This window comes from Borostomias antarcticus (assembly GCF_949987555.1).
Source record: "Borostomias antarcticus genome assembly, chromosome: 7".
Taxonomy (NCBI): domain Eukaryota; kingdom Metazoa; phylum Chordata; class Actinopteri; order Stomiiformes; family Stomiidae; genus Borostomias; species Borostomias antarcticus.
In genome coordinates, this window is record NC_140240.1 from 15,562,511 (window position 1) to 15,581,279 (window position 18,769).

Consider the following 18,769-nt stretch of genomic DNA (forward strand, 5'->3'; position numbering starts at 1 on the left):
AATACGATAGCCCTAATACAGTTTTGTGAGTTTCTTCTAATGCAGTCTTTATGGTAAACTGGAGGAATGCGGAAGGCGCACTGCGCACGGGGGTTGGGGTTTTTAGGTGTTCTGTTGGCTGTGGCCACGATGCTGCTAAGAGCATAAATAAACTGAGTTTACTAAGTATAGTTGTCTTATTTGGAGCTAAAAGTTTACACAGTGTTTCTCTTGTTTACACAGTGTGTTATGGCTCCTTAGTTTACATGGTGTGTTGTTCTTCCTGGGCTGACAGGGCCGGAACCTGGCGGATCTGAGGAGGAGCCAACCTCGGGGGACCTTCACCATGAGCACAACCCTCCGCCTGGGGAAGCAGATCCTGGAGTCCATAGAGGCCATCCACTCTGTAGGCTTCCTGCACCGAGACATCAAACCAGTATGTGTGCTCAGGATTTTGCTACTGGGGCTTAATCTAATTCACTCGATTAACCTTTTATTTATAAAGGTAAGTATTATTGAGATAGAAAATGTTCAGTGCTGAAGAAATCTGTCCAAGATGGCTTCCTTCTAGATAACACCATTATTTATTCAGTTAGATCTGACACATGATAATTTGATTGATTGAATTAAAAGGAGTAGTTCTTTAAGTACGTAGAGCTTTTAGTCAGTTTATGAAGGTGTATTTGAACATCAATTAAATCTTAGATGTTTATTAAACATTACAAGCACTATTTAAAGCCACCATATATTTTTTTTTTTGCCAACCATTCATGACCAATTTTGTCTGTTTTCCTCCAGTCCAACTTTGCTATGGGAAGGTTGCCCTCGACATACAGGAAGTGCTACATGTTAGACTTCGGCCTTGCGCGGCAGTACACCAACACCACTGGAGAAGTTCGACCGGTAAGCCATTTGGTTTTCATTCACTTTCTCTGTTATTGTAAAGTTATTAAGGCATTGCTTGGTGTTGGTTTGTCTGTTATTGTAAATTCATTAAGGAGTTGCTTGGTGTTGATTTGTTTGTTATTGTGAAGTCATTCTAAGGTCTTTTGGGAGTTGCTTGGTGTTGGTTTCCAGTGCTTTGTATGATGTGGCTTACCACCACTTCTGCACTAGCAACATGGCATGACCACGGCTTATCATTTATTTAAGCCTCTAGACCAGGGGTCTCAAACTCGCGGCCCGTGGGCCATTTGCGGCCCGCCACACCCCTCCATCCGGCCCGCGACATGATGTCAGAAATATAATGTAATCCGGCCCGCAAAATAATTTATCGTAAACGGCGCCGGCAGACAGGCCTACAATGCGAAATTGAAGTCGGCGCGAGGTGAATGCTGCATACAGTCACAGGTCCAATCAATCCGCACGCGACCATGAACTACAGTATGAACGGAATGCAGCTAGACACCGAGAGGCTGTTCTCATGGTTAACTAACGTTAGGAACACAGACAGTTTCAAGAAATATGGACATTGCAGTATTTTTTGTGGAGTTCAATGGAAATACTACCTGCCTGATATGCAAGAACAAAGTCACCATTCTAAAGGAATATAATGTCAAGAGCTATTCATTAGCCTACTAAACATGGAGTGTCATAGGGAGACGAGAGGAAAAAACGAGCCACACAGCCGAGAGGGCTAACGTCTCAGTCTTTAAAGATAAGTGTCTGGCAAGAAATAGAGTGGTAGCCTACACATGTATTCACGTGCCTGGTAAGAAATGGAAACAAACCTGAACTTTAATAAATGCAATTACAGGTCCAGGGCAGGCTTACAGTAGTGATGCATTTTTCAGCTAAAACAGAATCAAGTACAAATGTAGGCTATTCAAGATAAAATAAAAGTAAGGAAAAATGATTTGCAGCACTAACTGTTAAAAAATATTAAAATGAATGGAAACTGGTTTGAATTTGTATGATGAAAATGTTATTTATGGAATAGTCTTGCAACATTTAGAGACTGAGTTGTGAGTCTAGTTATGGAAATGAAAAATGACATTTTCAGAAATATTGCACTTTCTTATAGTTAGTAGTATATGAAGTTGACATTGAAGTGGCCCTCCTATGAGTTGACGATACCAGCAGTGGCCCCAAGCCAATTTGAGTTTGAGACCCCTGCTCTAGACTTTATGAGTCTAGTCTATTATTTAAGAGATCATTAACACTCACAACAAGAAAAACTTTGGTAGACTGATGTCAAACTGATAAGTTATTGCGAGAAAAAGAACAATATACAAAAAGTGGTGCAGTCACTACAGTATATACAGTGAGGATGCAGAGTGTAATGTGTAAGTGAGTGTGTGAATATGTGTGCGGCGTGATGTGTGAATGCGGTGCCTCCTATACATACATTCAGGTCATGCAAGTGTCTGTCGACTGTCTCTCAACGGTGGTGGAATCTGTGGTGAGGCGGGGGATGGGGGGGGGGGTCAGAGGCAAGGCAAGGCAAGGCAAGGCAAGTTTATTTATATAGCACATTTCAGCCACAGGGCAATTCAAGGTGCTTTACATGAGACATTAAAAGCATTAAAAAAAAAAGCAAGACATTATAGACATTTAAAACAAAAGGCAGGACAAATTAAAAGCATTAAAACAAAAAGCAAGTTATTATAGACATTTAAACAAAAAGCAGGACAAATAGAATATAGGAATAAAAGTTACAGTGCAGTATACTGGTAAACATAGCTCCTCTTAGAAAGCAGTGGCAAAAAGAAAAGTCTTCAGGCTTGTTTTAAAAGAACCAAGAGTTGCAGCAGACCTGCAGTTTTCTGGAAGTTTGTTCCAGATATGTGGAGCATAAAAACTGAATGCTGCTTCTCCATGTTTTGTTTTAACTCTGGGGACAGAAAGCAGACCTGTGCCAGATGACCTGAGGGGTCTGGATGGTTCATAGCATATGAGCAGATCAGAGATATATTTTGGCCCTAGACCATTCAGTGCTTTATAAACCAACAGCAGTATTTTAAAGTCAATTCTTTGACAGACAGGAAGCCAGTGTAAAGACCTTAGTACTGGTGTGATATGCTTCACTTTCTTAGTCTTAGTGAGGACTCGAGCAGCAGCGTTCTGAATCAGCTGCAGCTGTCTGATCGATTTTTTAGAGAGACCTGTATACATGCCGTTACAGTAGTCGAGTCTACTGAAGATAAACGCATGGACAAGTTTTTCCAAATCCTTCTGGGACATAAATCCTTTGATCCTTGATATATTCTTCAGGTGATAGTAGGCTGACTTTGTAATTGACTTAATGTGGCTGTTGAAATTCAGGTCTGAGTCCATGACTACACCAAGATTTCTGGCTTCGTTTGTGGTTTTTAGCATTACTGATTGAAGTTGAGCACTGACTTTTAATCGTTCTTCTTTGGCTCCAAAGACAATTACTTCAGTTTTATTTTTGTTTAGTTGGACAGAGGGGGACACAAGCCTTGTTGAAGAGGTTGATGGATGTGGGGAAGCGGCTGCCTCTGTGGCGTGCAGATATGGTCCTGATGGACTGCAGCCTCCTGCCTGAGGGAAGTGGCACGAATAGATTGTGGCTGGGGTGGGAGTGGTCGGCTAAAATCTTCCTGGTCCACCTCAGGGTCCTGGAGTTGTGCAGGACCAGGAGGGATGGCAGGTTGCTGATCACCTTCTCGGCAGAGGGGTTGATGCGCTGCAGTTTGGCCCTGTCCTTGGCTGTAGTGGCGGAGTACCAGATGGTGATGGAGGAGTTGAGGATGGACTTGATGATGGAGGTGTAGAATAGTACTATCATTTCCTTTGGTAGTCTGCATTTCTTCTTCAGTACATCCTCTGCTGTGGTCTCTTTGCGAGGGAACTGGTGTTTAGTTCCCATTTGAGGTCCTGGGTGATAGTAGTGCCCAGGAAGCGAAGGGACTCGACAGTGGACACACTGGGGTATCATTCAGTGTGATCGGGGGGTGGGGTGGGGCTGATTTATTTCTAAAGTCTACAATCATCTCCACTGTCTAATGTGTTGAGCTGCAGCCTGTTTTAGCCGAACAAGGACAGCAGCTGGTTGATCTCCCATCTGTAGGCGAACTCGTTTCCCTCAGTGACGAGTCCAATGAGGGTGGTGTCGTTAGCAAACTTCAGGAGCTTGACAGACTGGTGGCTGGAGGTGCAGCTGTTGGTACAGGGAGAAACGTAGAGGGGAAAGTCTCTAAATGACTGTTTTACTTTTTCAAGTGTACAGTACATACAACCATAACCACTTAGTAATGTTAGAAAGCTAGATCCCGGACCACCTGGAGGATCCGTTAATGTAAGCCTCCCATCATTTCATGACTCAGCCATATTAACAACTTGTAATTGATCACATAAAGCCTACCTTATCTCGTAACCCAATCCCGTTTAATCCACTTCATTTAGGATAAGTCCTTCTCATGCTGTTTTGCAAGTAAAATCCACATCATGCATTTTGTGCATGGAGCAGTTGAAGTTGATTCCTCGTCCTAAGTAATGTTAGTGAAAGTGTATCTTACTTCACAGCAATGGACTCAAACATTGGTTGCCCTCAAATAAACACAATCTAATGCCTCGTCTCTGATTCATAATTTCACCATCCCAGCAATCAATCATCTGAGCTGGTTCTCAAATGGTAGTTTTGTGAAATCATTTTCCAACAAATATTCTAGATCTCCATTTTCCATGTTGATTGCCACCAGTAGCTAGCTATATAGCTAACGTGGCTCACGTGACTTGTGATTGATTGACATGTGAACAATCGTGGGACAATCGTGACAAGTTTTGATTGGATAAGCGGCCCTATGTTAAAATGTAAATTGGAATTTCCATGTAAACTACTTCCGGCGGGCATACGCTATACCGCCCACTGACAAGCATTTTAACAAATCACTGGTTTGGTTTACTTACGTTACTTACTTACTTAATTACTGGTTAGGTTACATCTTGATTGATTTAATTACTTTACATTACATTACAGTCATTTAGCTGACACTTTTATCCTAAGCGACTAACAATAATTGCATTTAACTTAGGATAAGCATAATCTAGTGCTGAAGGCAAAGTACAAGAATAGCAATGTAAAATACAATAGGTGCTGGGCCTGAGCGTGTGACAGATGTGATATGTACAGAGAATGATAGTTGGTCGTCCAGGGTCATACCCAGATTCCTTGCAGTCCAAGTCGGCGTCACCACTGTGTCTTCAATGGTGGGACTTTGCCGTTTTTTCTGGGAATTCACTTTTGGCAGGAGATGGGGGACCCCACTCCTCACACATTAGAGGCTTGACCCCGCTTTGGGGACCCGGGCTCGGGGGAACCACCCAAGGGCTCTACCCCGATTAGGGGACTGGGGCTCGGGGGAAGGACACAGGGGCTCTACCCCGATTAGGGGACCGGGGCTCGGGGGAAGGACACAGGGGCTCCACCCCGATTAGGGGACTGGGGCTCGGGGGAACCACCCAAGGGCTCTACCCCGATTAGGGGACCAGGGCTCGGGGGAACCACCCAAGGGCTCTACCACGATTAGGGGACCGGGGCTCGGGGGATCCACCTAAGGGGCTTTACCCCGATTAGGGGACCGGGGCTCGGGGAAAGGACCCGGGGGCTCCACCCTAAGTCATTGCTGGATGGTTGGACTTGAGGGTGCATTCTCGTTTTGTTTATTTGTTTATTTAGAAGGATCCCATTAGCTCTACCCTAAAGTAGAGCTACTTTTAACGGGGTCAACATTTAAAACATTACATTACAAATAACATTTAAAACATACATTACATATATCAAACATATAAAACATACATTATAAATGTCAAAAGATAGATAATGTTATAGCTCATTAGGGGCAGTTTTACAGTAGCTCCCCTATCTAACCTAACTCCACTCTCCTTACCCTCCACTAACCTAGCCCTACTCCCTCAGTCCTCCTCTTCTCCATCCGTCCTTCTTTACCACTCTATCTGTCTGTCTGTCTATCTATTTATCTCCTTTTTACACCACTTATCCCTCCATCATCTTTCGCCTTTCTTTATGCATTATCTCCTCTATTTTTCATATCTGTCCACTCCTCTTTTCTTCCATCCCCACCCCTCCCCTCTTCCCTATTCTCTCTCCCATGTCTTCTCTCTTGCCTCTCTGTCTCTCCTTTCTCCTCTTTCCTTTCCTTCCTAATTTGTCTTCTTTGTTTCTTGTTTCTCTTCCCTCCCATCATCTCTCCTTACATGAGCTGCCCCCCCCTCCTCTCCTTTCCCACCCTATCAGATTTCACTTCTCTTCTGGCTGTTCACTCCATCTCTCCTCACTCCCTTTCTCATTTTCCTTCCCTCCACTCCTCCTTCCAACTCTGACATGGGAATTGTAACCTACTCCTCTCTCTTCCATTTGTGTCTCTCCTCCTCTCGTGTCTCCCCTCCTCTCATCTCTCTGGCTACAGTGCTAGCAGTGTCTTCATCTCTGGCTGCAGTGCTAGCAGTGTCATGTCTCTGGCAGCAGTGCTAGCAGTGTCATGTTTGGCTGCAGTGCTAGTACTGTCCTCAGTTCAGTTCTTACGTTGAGTGCTGAGAGCACAGCAGCGTGAGATGAATGTTTGATGTTCCTTCATGCATAAGTGGGCGATGCCCCCGGGCGCAGCCTGCGAGGACGTCTCCTCCTCCCCCTCCCTTCCTTTCCTCCCCCTCCCTTCCTCTGCCCCCCCCCTTTCCCTTGCTCATTTTTCCCTTGTTTATTTCTTGTCTTCTCCCAGCACAGCTGAGTCAGCTTCAACTCACTGATTCATGGCTCCAGCTCCCACTCCTACATTATCTCTACCTCCCTCTTTTTCTCTCCCTCTCTCTCTCTGACAGTCATTCTCTCTCTCATCAGCCACTCTCTCCCTCCCTCCCTCTCTTCCTCTATCTCTATCCCTTGACTTGACCTCCCTCCCTCTGCTCCCCCAAGTTCCCCTGCCTCCCAGGTAGAGGTCTTCACGGGTCCAAAAAATTGGACCCGTTCCGAAAAGGACCTGTGGCTTTCTTACCCGAAACTGACCCGCATAAATTAATTTTCAAAAAACAGAGACCCGTTCCGAAACGACCCGAGGTTAATCAGACCCGTCCGAAATGGACCCGAGGATAATCCGGACCCGAACCGAAATGGACCTGAGCACAACCATAGTTACTAGACCCGTGGCCTAACAGAACCTGACGGGCCTAGGACAGATCCGACTGGACCGACACTGACATTCCAGCAACAACACGGCATTCCAGCAACAACACGGCATTCCAGCGACAACACGGCTAAGATGGCTATGGCAAAAAAGTGATCATGTAACCATTGATTTAATACTGAATTTAATGTAGCCTAGCCATCGATTTAATAATGTAATTCCAAAATAAGTAATGCATTCGTTTCAATGACATAGCCTATTTTATCTAAATAATTAGGCCTATGGCTTTGCAAAACAATCGTCTCGTTGCTATCCTCGGCTTGCTCCGTCATTGCCTACCTGCACCTTAGTGAACCATCATCAATGTGCCTTTTTCATGGGTGGATTTCTTCTCACTGGCAATTCCATTCTTCTCTCTTGCAATTCCATTCTTCTCTCTTGCAATTCCATTCTTCTCTCTTGCAATTCCATTCTTCTCACTTGCAATTCCATACAATTTGACAGTAGGCCTAGTCTAGACCTATAGCCTATACAGCCTTTCATAGTTGAAAATTAACTGATGAAACCTGTAGCCAATATAATTAATTCGGCATTAACTTAAGTCGACACTGCTAATCCATCACAGTCTGATTGCAGAATTAACATAGTAATAATAATAATAAATATTATTATTAACATAGGCTAGTTATAGATATGGATAACGATGACAAAAAGGCACACAAAGTAACTTGAAAGTTCCGCTTTTTTCAGCTGGTGATCTGTGTGCTACGCGTCAGATTTGCATAGGTCTACAGCCACACAGGTTTTGCTGAGTTTCCATTGGCCGAAACGTTAAAGTCGCACTGATACGGACGTTTGAGATCATCTAATTTCCGTAGTTTGACGTATTTCCGACGCAAACAAGCTATGAGGGTGGGACATAATGTTTAGAGGAATTTGATTGGAACATTGACAAGTGGACGGGTTTGAACTTTAGACAGTTTTGGTAGAAGGAAAGCGTTGATTGACGGGTGGATGTCGTGAGATTATTGGCCTAAAATCTAAGGTACCTGTTGTCGTCATTGCATGTGACCTACCATTTTCCAGGAAGTAAGAAATGATATACTTTGATATAAGATTACAACAAAAGTAGAATTTTGTAATTTTTTTGGCATACATCGTTAAATAGGTGAACACTATGACCAATTATGTGAACCAAAATGGGACAGAATGCTTTTTTCATTTCAGTGCGACTTTAAGCACACGCTGCCTCAGTGTGCAGCAACAGATGATATTTAGAACGTAATTCAACACAGATGACCAGTAGGTTAAATGGATCGGGAAACTTCTCCCCCCTTTTTAAAATGTATTTTTATTTATCAGGTCTTCGCGGGTCCATATGGGCAAATCAGTTTCAGATGTGTTTACCCGAGACCTGCGGCAATGTATGATAGACCCGACCCGTAGCCTACCCGTTAGACACGGCAATATTTTGGACCCGACCCTCACGGGTCTCGGGTTTTCAGGTCCGGGTAGACCCGTGAAGACCTCTACTCCCAGGCTCTCATGTTAGTTCCCTCCCCCTCTTCCCCGGTCTCCCCTCTCTCTCTCTCTGCCCCTCCCCCTCCCCTGTCCAACAGCAGTAGGCCCCTCCCCCAGCTCTATCCAACAGCAGTAGGCCCCTCCCCCCAGCCCTGTCCAACAGCAGTCAAATCAGTTTTATTTCCAGGTAGTTTTTACACATACTGGGAATTTGTTCTGGTCAGTTGGTGCACACCATTGATGGAGATAACATTAGACAGGGTGCAAGGACTAGATGGGACAATGTAAAGACAGGACAGTGCAAATGTCAGCACAAAATACAAAATGTTGTGCAATATGTGTACTGTATATACAGTGTGTGTGTGTACAATGTGTTATTGTGTTTTTATGCCCCTCCCCTAGACAGACAGGCTTAAATGACCTTCACCATGCCACCATTTGCTAACGCTTAGCTGTTAGCCGCACAGCCTACTGTTATCACATATGTGACAGCGGCTGGTGATTTGGTCCGAAACTCGGCAAACCCCGCTAACCCCCGCCAAAATGCGCTAGGGGGCAAAATAACTAAAAAAACTTTTTTTTTCGTTTTTTGTTTTTTTGTGTATTACCAAAGTTGAAGTTGTGTAGAACATACTTACTATAACAGACAACAGTTTTAGGTTCAGGAAATAAGTTTAATTAGTCTGCAAACTAAGCTCGTTTTTAGCTGATTTCGAGTCGGGTTTGGGGGCGGGCAGATCAATTAGCATGATTTGGTTTCATTGGCTATTGCTTCCGGGTTCTCCGCCCCCCACCCTTCCCAAACAACACGCCGGCTTTGTTTACATTCAGTCCCAAGTTAACCATGGATGCTACAGCTTTTGCTAAAGAGAAGACGGGGATGGCATCCAGGGCATGGAAAGAGTTTTAAGAGCAGCTAAAACTCCAGCAGAGCAGGACTCGTTCGTACACGGAGTTTTATTCTTGATGAACTGTGATACAGAGATGACTGTATCAACAAAGCATGTTGCTGCCAAGCGACGAACGACGTACCAGATTCACACCACCGCCAAGCATTCTGCTTTGCTTTGGGGTAAGCTGATCTTTATACTATCTGTGCTGTTTACATTACATCAACGTTAGTCGTTTAGCAGAAGCTCCTTTCTAAACAAGTGACTAAGTCTAGCTAGCATAACAAAGGCACTAGCACTAACTAACAAAGGCTAGCTAGCTAACGTTAGCTAACATGCTAGTTAGCTGAGCTAGCCCTTTGTTCCTAAACTAGCCAGCGAGGCAGCTAATATTGAGCTAGGTAGCTATATTATAGAGAGAAACAGAATGAGAGAGCATGAGAGCTATGGTAGTCTGACACCTTTTTCTTTGTTTTGGTTACAGGATGAGCAAAAACCAGCTCCAGCTTGTAAGGAATTGCAGCTCTCCCTTCATACCAGCCAGCAAGAAGATCACTATGCACTACAGCTTTGATTTTGCTCAACAGGTGAGAATACGTTCATCCTATCATGCATTAGCTAGTCTATTTAATCAACACATTCTGGTACTATTTTATCTATATGGAGTGCCAGTACTGTGGGCAATAGTTTAATGTACTTTCTTCCTTCTATTCTATGGCAGTTTTGATGCAGAGAGACCTGGCATGGTTGTGGCCAGAGAACACCGTGATGCACCGGCAGTCGAGTTTCAGCTGCTGCGCAAGCCTGATGTCCTGCCCCCCAGAGAAGGTCTTCTTGTGCAAGCCCCACCCGGACTGGACATGGCCAGACAGACGTATCTCTTTGACAAGATCAGAGAGTTCTGTTCTGATGAGGGACGAGACATCACATGTCCCCCGCCAAACTCCACAGCAGCTCAGAACAAGACTGTCCGCTTGTAGATTCACTGCAGATCATCAGGACGGACAGCACTGCAGGAGAAAGGCCACAGCCTTTCCTGTTTTCCTGTTTGTATACTGAAGCGTTGCTTGTTCTCTTGCACAGACTTGCCCACACTTGCACAGACTGCATTGTTAGAATATTGAATACTGAGCTGAGTACTGTTGTGATTACCTTGAGTATTGAGCTGGGGACTGTTATTACTTTGTTGTACACTTGATCACAATGAACACTATGCACCTTGTCTATAAAACAGACAACTGACTGTACACTTTAACACTTAGACTGTTGCCTTTTTTTGTACACTTAACTACTTATGCTTGTACTTTATATCATGTATGTGACAATAAAGAACGTTAAATTTGAACTTCATCTTATATTGTTCTTAACTGCATTCACAACACAAGATGAATACTGACTCAAAGAGTGTGGGGTCATCAGTGAGAGAGCACCCCACTTGGCTGCCACTCTCAGGTAATACCCCAAGTTGACAGCCACTCTGACAGATAATGACAGATCGTCCAGTGGGGGAGTGGCTGGGGGTGCGGTTACCAGGCTATTGTTCACGCCCATTACCTGGCAGTCAGAGGTGTGAAAATGTTGGAGAACTTTGGAGGGAGATTTCTCAGCGAAGTTGATTTGGCAGTACTAGCATTCAAATAAGCATATCTTCTTCAAATATGTTCAAATTTCAATGTATGAGACCTCATTTGAAAGCTTACAATCTGCACTTTCATAATCTGTAAAAAACTGAAAACTGAAAATGCCTAGTTGAGGACCAAATTACCAGCGGCGGTCACATATAAGCCACATAGCATATTTAGTTAGTAGTAAATGGTTAGCTTGTGCTGTAAAGGTCCTCCCAGCAGCTATATGAAGCATTCTCAGTACTGAGGAAGGTGACCCCCCCCCCCCACTCTGTCTCCAACTCAAACAGGCACGCATCCGGCATTCGCCAAGGTCCTCTTCTTCGATGCTAGGAGGTCGCTGGAGAAGTATGACACGTGTGTTGCGTTTTGAGGTTCTCATGTGCTACTGTTCTGTCTTGTGACATTTATGTAACATAATGATGTTGACACCTTAGGGACATGCTAATTATGGATTCCATTTCCTGGAGAATGCCGTGATATATGAGAAGGGCATCTGGATTCTGTGCTCTGCAGCAAAATAAGAACCACTTTCTTATAGGCCTACTGATACTGAGATAATTCGATATAAGCAATTTTAATATCTTGTCTCAGTTTAGTATTATATGCATAAATTCCTGACTTCTTAATTTTAATTCCACAAAAAAACGTGTAAATATAAAATAGATCATTACACTAGAAACTACATGAGCATATCTTATTTGAACCTGATGAGTGTTGATTTATGTTGGAACCCATGTTCAGGCCACCTCGTGTGGTTTTAATTTCTTTGTGTTTTAGTGCTTGCATTATGTTTTGTTTTGTTTTTCTTCATTGCAGTTTCTTTGGACTTATGATTTTGAAGTGCATGATCAACTCGTTTGTCCATCAGGTCCTCATGGCTGACAGTGACAGAGGGACGTGAGTGTGGTCACCCAGCTTTCTGTTCTCCTCATAGCACAGGGGTCACACCTTGGCTTGTGTTAGTTGAACCTGCAGGAAGTCAGCTAGGGACGCGTTTATAACAACCGATCAGTTAGGGACACGTTGGTGTCCCTAACCGAACAACCGATCATACGTGTACTGTACAGTACTGTATGTACAATACAGAAATAGACAGGTGTCACTTGAGCACCAGATTAACCTTCCACTTTTGTGTGCCTTCACAGAAAACTCAGCATTACTATGACTGCTGAAGGACTAGTGTCAAGTCTAGCTTTACCACTGCTTTCAAGACTGCAGTTTCTCTCATTCTAGTCCCACAGTTTCTCTTGGGACTGAGGGTTTCCTTCCAACATGATGCCTCTCATGGCGGGGCCTGCGGGAAGAGCCTAGCTGGCCGAGAGCACAGGTGTCACAGCTGACGGAACGGGGGCTTCCCTGTCACGCCTCCCCCGTGTTTACCTGGCAGTGTTCAGCAGCGTGCTCAGTGTTCCAGAAACAAACATGGGCATTCTGGGGCCTCATTTATCAAAGAGCGTGTAAATTCAGGTGTAAAAGAGGGCTTACGACAAAAACGAGAAAAGGGCGGACTGCCGCGTACAACGAGAATATTTACACGCTTTTCGGATCTATCAAACATGGCGTACACGCTGCTGCGCCGATTTCTCAATGATAAATCCCACGTTGTCGTAGAAGACAGCGGACGTGCACACGCCTCGTGTTCCGCCCTCTCCACGCCCAAATTCAACCATATATGGCCAAAACTATGACAGTGCACAACGTGGTTACCCGGAAGGAACCGACATAATATAGCGTGGAGCAAAGGCAAGACAATTATGTTTACGGAAAAACGCGGAAAGAAGATAAACTTTTCGGAGACGGAGGTGCATGTGCTTGTTGGTGAGGTCCACGCGAGGAAAAAAAATCATCTTCGCAAGGTATTTGAACTAGCCTACCTTTGTCTGATTGCTCCTACAGTTTAGGTAGCCTACTGTACGTTTTGTGCATCCTGTATTTGGCGTAGCCTACACGGACATTCTGTATTATGTGGCTGTGAGGAAAGCAAACATTCCAAACATTCTGTGGTAGGCTATGATTGATTTAGGACCAAAAACAGGGAACGATAACACAGATGATCACTTCATAATGTTAGACCACATTAAACATTTTCCCCTCTGGGAAATTAAGACTCTCATCTAAATCACCCGGTAAATCACACTTAAGCATTTATTTGGCTGCCAACAGAAAAACATATCAAATGAATATGGCTACACAATGAAATGTTTAATGCATAATAAAGTTTACAGACAAACTCAAAGAAAATGACTGAAATTGTTTCTCCAGACTCTGACGTGGGGTAGGACTCAGAGGAGGGGGAGTCTGCAGTGGTCCTTGACCTGACGGTCGTGCCCCCGCCGGTTGTAGCCTCCACCTCCAGCGCCACGACCTCCAGTGCCTCCACCTCCAGCGTGCCGGCCTCCACCTCCAGTGCCATCTCCAGCGCCTTCGTCTCCGTCTCCACCTCTGGGTGCCAGCGTCCCTGCCTCAAGGGTCCCTGAGGGCTGGGCTTCCTCTCAGACGCTGTGCTGGAGGCTCATGGTCCTAGAGGCCCAGAGGGACATGGCAAAAGGGATTGGGGCAGTTGTGCAGCAGTTGGTGGAGGTCACCACACTACACCACCAGAGCCAACAGGACATCCTCACTGCACTTCATTCCCTCACACACGCTGTCACGGACCTCACACAGTCACTCACTACCACACTCACGGACCTCACACATTCACTCACAAACGCACTCACACACCTCACACAGTCACCCACCAACAGACAATAAAATGGTAACAATGTGAACCTTACTTGTTTGTGTCTTCATAGCTGGCGCATGACCTCAGTGCGGGCCCTTTGGCCCCGCTGGTAACCCTCATGACGGGGAGGGGGCTGAGGGCTTGGGTCCTCATTTTGTGGTGGGGTCTTGACTGGTTCTCATTCTTATCAGCTTTGAATATATATCTTGGCAAACATAACACAGGATGATGTACAAGGAGAGGACAGATACCTAGTGAAAGTACTATTGGTTGCTAGTAAAAAGACAATAATGAGGGCTTGGTATAAGGTGGAACCCCCAACCAAGGAGCAGTGGCTGGGTGTTGTGGAGGAGATTTATATTATGGAGTTCACGCATGCATTGAGGATGCAGGAAGGAAAGTTTGAAGGGAGATGGGAAAAATGGATGGATTATAGAAGGAAGTGTGATGATACCACTAATATTGAAATTGTAATTAATAATAAGTATTATTAATAAGTACAATAAGTATTAATTATTTTGTTGTTTTTCATATTCCATTTTTTTGTTACAGTAGTATTTATACTTTTAAGCAATGCTTTGTGTCCTGAATGGTTAGTTTGTGGATAATTCAATTTTGGCCAAAAGAACCACCAAATCTGTGAGTTAAATATTTTGCTGTTTATGAAATAAAAGTTTCTTATTTTTTTCATCATTATCCTTTTCCAGCCAAGAACTGTTGCAGGATTCCGAGGAACTGTCAGATATGCATCAGTCAATGCACATAAAAACAAAGTAAATATTATTTTATTGTATTCTCAATAGTATTTACTTGCTGCTTGATTACATAATTATACTAATCTTTAAAGAGTTTTTGTTTAAGAAGATGTCACATGTGTAACCAAAGGCTTTAAATAGCTAGGAAGTCACTTGTATACAGTGCATTTTGATAACTATTTCTAACTATTTGATAATTATTTCATTTTCTCCAGGAAATGGGTCGCCATGATGATTTGTGGTCCTTATTTTACATGTTGGTTGAATTTGCAGTTGGACAGCTTCCATGGCGGAAAATCAAGGATAAGGTAGACTGACTCTTTCTGCTCACCATATGAATTCAAGATAGACTGTCCCTGCTCATCATAGTAAATCAAGATAGGTAGACTGTCCCTGCTCACCATATAAAATCAAGATAGGTAGACTGTCCCTGCTCACCATAGCATACATGCACCTTGTTTGCAGTTATAGCAGAGGGATATCTGTTTAATTTCATTAATCAGTTTCATTTCACAATATGGTGTTAGCACTAAAATCTACACAAGTCAAACAATCTGCTGTAGATAGTGGTTCATTTGTAGTATATTTTTATCCTGTATTACATCAATCATATCTTTATTACTATCATTTTATTAGAATAATGAATAAACTTCACTTTAGTTGGAACTGTGTTAATTTAGAGTTTAACATGTGAGTTAAAACAGATGTCTCTGAGTCAGCATTCCTTTGTCCTGTCTTGAGTCAATAAGATAGCAAATGGTCGCTTCTAAAAGTAGCCTACAGTGTAACGTGATCCCAGGAAGGACCCAAGTAGCCCCCGTGTCCGAGGGGGGCAGAGCTCAGTGACCGTTTGTGACCATATCCGTGTTAATGAACATCCCTTGTATGCAAATTTGTTTGTCATGTGATTCCTGGCTTGAAGCCAGGATATAAACTCGGCACCTCCATGAAAACATCAGTATTGCCGAAGTTCTGACCCCATGTAATAGGCTTGCTCAATAAATTGTTGATTCAACCGTTTTTTCTCCTGAAGTACTTTTTGACTCAAAGTTGTGCATTTGAAAAACACTGCACATTGTTGATGTTTTTATTCTCAGGAGCAAGTTGGGCACATCAAGGAACGGTATGACCATAAAATGCTGCTGAAACACATGCCTTCAGAGTTTAACATCTTCCTCGACCACGTGCTGGGCCTGGACTACTACACCAAGCCAGATTATCAGGTACTTCACCAAAACAGATTATCAGGAATTACACCAAAACAGATTATCTGGTACTTCACCAAAACAGATTATCAAGTACTACACCAAACCAGATTATCAAGTACTACACCAAATCAGATTATCAAATACTATACCAAATCAGATTATCAAGTACTACACGAAGACAGATTATCAGATACTTTCACATTATTTGGAGATGGGGAAGTAATATGCAGCACTTGTTACTACAGTAGATTACATTTCCAAAACAAAATAATTGTAATGGAAAAAACAAAACACAGTAAGTATGCTACACTAATTGCTCAGAAAGAAATCATTGACTGTAATGTGACATCATTGACTGTAATGAACTGATTTTTCCCTGTCATTCAAGAATTTGCTCATAGAAAAATTAGCAATTGGTTAACTGAAGAGACTGGTAGAGGTTGGTTCATTAGAAGAGACTGGGAGAGATTGGTTCAACTGAGCCTGGAACCTAACCCCTGAAGATGATTTTGTCAATCTCATTGCTGAACAAATTGTTTGTCACCACTCCTTAGCTCCTGATGTCAGTGTTTGAGAACAGCATGAAGGAACGCATCATCACAGAGAATGAGCCGTTTGATTGGGAGAAAGGAGGGGCTGACTCCACCCAGTCCACCAGCGCCTCCACCCAGCCACAGCACAACACGCGGCCAACCGCCGCCATGGTGGGGTAGGAACCTGCTCAGATCCACAATCACACCTGGCCTGCAGCGGTTCACATTCAGCTAATCCTTTTATGGCGGCCTTACACCAACCAACTTCTCACCCGATTTCAATGTCACTGACAAAGCAGGGTGAACTGGGAGCCCGGGGCAGGGGCGAGGTTTTGGGAGCAAGGAGGGGGGACCTGGCTCGAACCATAACAGTGTGTGTGTGTGTGTGTGTGTGTGTGTGTGTGTGTGTGTGTGTGTGTGTGCATGGGCGATTTTATAGGGGGGGCAAGTGCCCCCCCTGATTGGCCAGCCCAACTCTGCTCCAATAAAATAAAAATAAAAAACTTTTTTTTTTACTAATTAACACAATTATTAAATACATAATTGTGGTTTGTACCAGTTTGTGTTAGGTCATCATTCATTTTTAAAGTGTATTTATTACTTAAACTAGGCTATCTTAAAAATATATATATACCTTAGCCCTATTGTCGCATTACGCTCGCTCATGCCACACAACAGTCCTTTCCCGCTCCATTCACTTCGCCGTCAAAATAAATCGTCTAAATAAGTTATTTAATGGTAGCGCCGAGGCTTCAAAACCCAGCATTTGTTTAAATAGACCATTTTGCTTAGGTAAGTGAAGTTTCATGTTTATCTGACACTTGTAAATATGAGCGCCTCTCCTAAATAGGCCGACACCAATTTATTTTGACGGCGAAGTGAATGGAGCGGGAAAGGACTGTTGTCTGGCATGAGCGAGCGTAATGCGACAACAGGACTGAGAAGGGCTATATATACCTCAACTATTTCCGGTTTGATCTGTTACCGCAAAATGAGATCTGAGAAAAAATAAAACTGGGAATGCTAATGAAGAAGCTACCACTCGAAATAACACCGCAGCAGGTGCAATCGAATGCAGAAGTGCTCCAGAGGCCATCAAACCCAGCTAGCCAAAATGGTTTGGCCCGATAATGGCCCAAATCCGGCAGGCCGGAAGAACTAACTCGGCCCAAGTCCGGTTGCCAGAATCTTGCCGGATCTGGCAAGAATTACGTCCCAGAATCGGCCCGAGTACACTGGCCCGAATCCGGCTGCCGAAACGGAACCAGTATTGCCGGCATTGGGCCGCAATCACGCCAACAAAAAATGACACCCCTAGCCTATACTGGCCCGAGTCTGGGTGCCCAAAGCCTAACCGACTCTGCCAGCATTGGGCCGTAATCACCCCAACAAAACCGCCAGAACTGGCCCATATGTAAGCAGGTTGACAGCCTCTAAAAAAGTAAAGACTTACCCAGTATCAGGGGTGCAAACCCATCACAACTGAAAAAGGTGACATATGCAAACCCATACATACAAATCAAACAAATTACCAATTTTGGGTTAAAAGTGGCTATTTTCACCTAAAGGTGACATGTTTTCACCCCTGCAGTATTCTGCCAGAGCTACATAAAATCTGCCTATGGCTGTCCTACTGTATATATGGCCAGAACTAGTAAATGTTTGATTAGTAAAGGGTTCCTGCAGGATTGTAGAAGTTAAATGTAACCTTTTAGGACCTTTTTGGAACACTTTAAATAGAATATCTATTTCACAGCCATACTTGCAAAAAAAGTATAAAGGAAAATTACTATGAAAGAAATAGGTTTAAGTCCCCCCTAGCACATTTAAAAGTGAAACAGAGAACAAGTTATCGCAACTGAAGTAACTTCATAATCCAATTTTATTATTACATTTTAGACTTTTGAAGAGTAAAAAATATGACTGTATTTTGGAAATGCAAATACATAATGAATTGCTTAGTTTGAACTAAGAACAAACAGCAAATATAACAACACAATAGTGATTTACAACAGAAAAGCTACACACACACAAGCGATAGAAGGTAAACAGCACTGTGAAAAGGCCCTTTCTGCCATGAACACACACACACACGCACTGTTGCTTACAAAGATGGGGTCCTTCTTCGGTGAATTCTCTGAAGCTCTTGGATTAACTGTATGAACACACTGGTGTATCTTTAACTCTCCTGACTGACTGAAGTTCTTCCCACACACACACACACACACACACACACACACACACACACACACACACACACACACACACACACACACAGTGCCTCTGTTGAGGGATGGGCCAGGGGTATGGCAGCTGTAAATGACCCTTTTGACCCTGAAAGATAGACAGAGAGAGAAAAGGAGGGGCGGGGGCAGATAAAGATACACGGTTACTTACACAGTCCGGATTAATATAGATACAGATAGACAG

At 43.6% G+C, this 18,769-nt stretch overlaps 1 protein-coding gene across 1 annotated transcript in view; it reads left to right on the top strand.

The window, feature by feature from the left end:
* The window catches only part of ttbk1a (tau tubulin kinase 1a), a gene marked incomplete at both ends in the record, with an annotated part of 116,307 nt that overhangs the window by 37,937 nt on the left and 59,601 nt on the right, over nt 1–18,769 (top strand). Inside the window, 6 exons of the mRNA XM_084441360.1 lie at nt 275–415; nt 778–882; nt 14,551–14,616; nt 14,814–14,906; nt 15,696–15,821; nt 16,361–16,515. Coding sequence (XP_084297486.1) covers nt 275–415; nt 778–882; nt 14,551–14,616; nt 14,814–14,906; nt 15,696–15,821; nt 16,361–16,515 — 686 coding nt within the window. The remainder of the gene's footprint in view (nt 1–274; nt 416–777; nt 883–14,550; nt 14,617–14,813; nt 14,907–15,695; nt 15,822–16,360; nt 16,516–18,769) is intronic.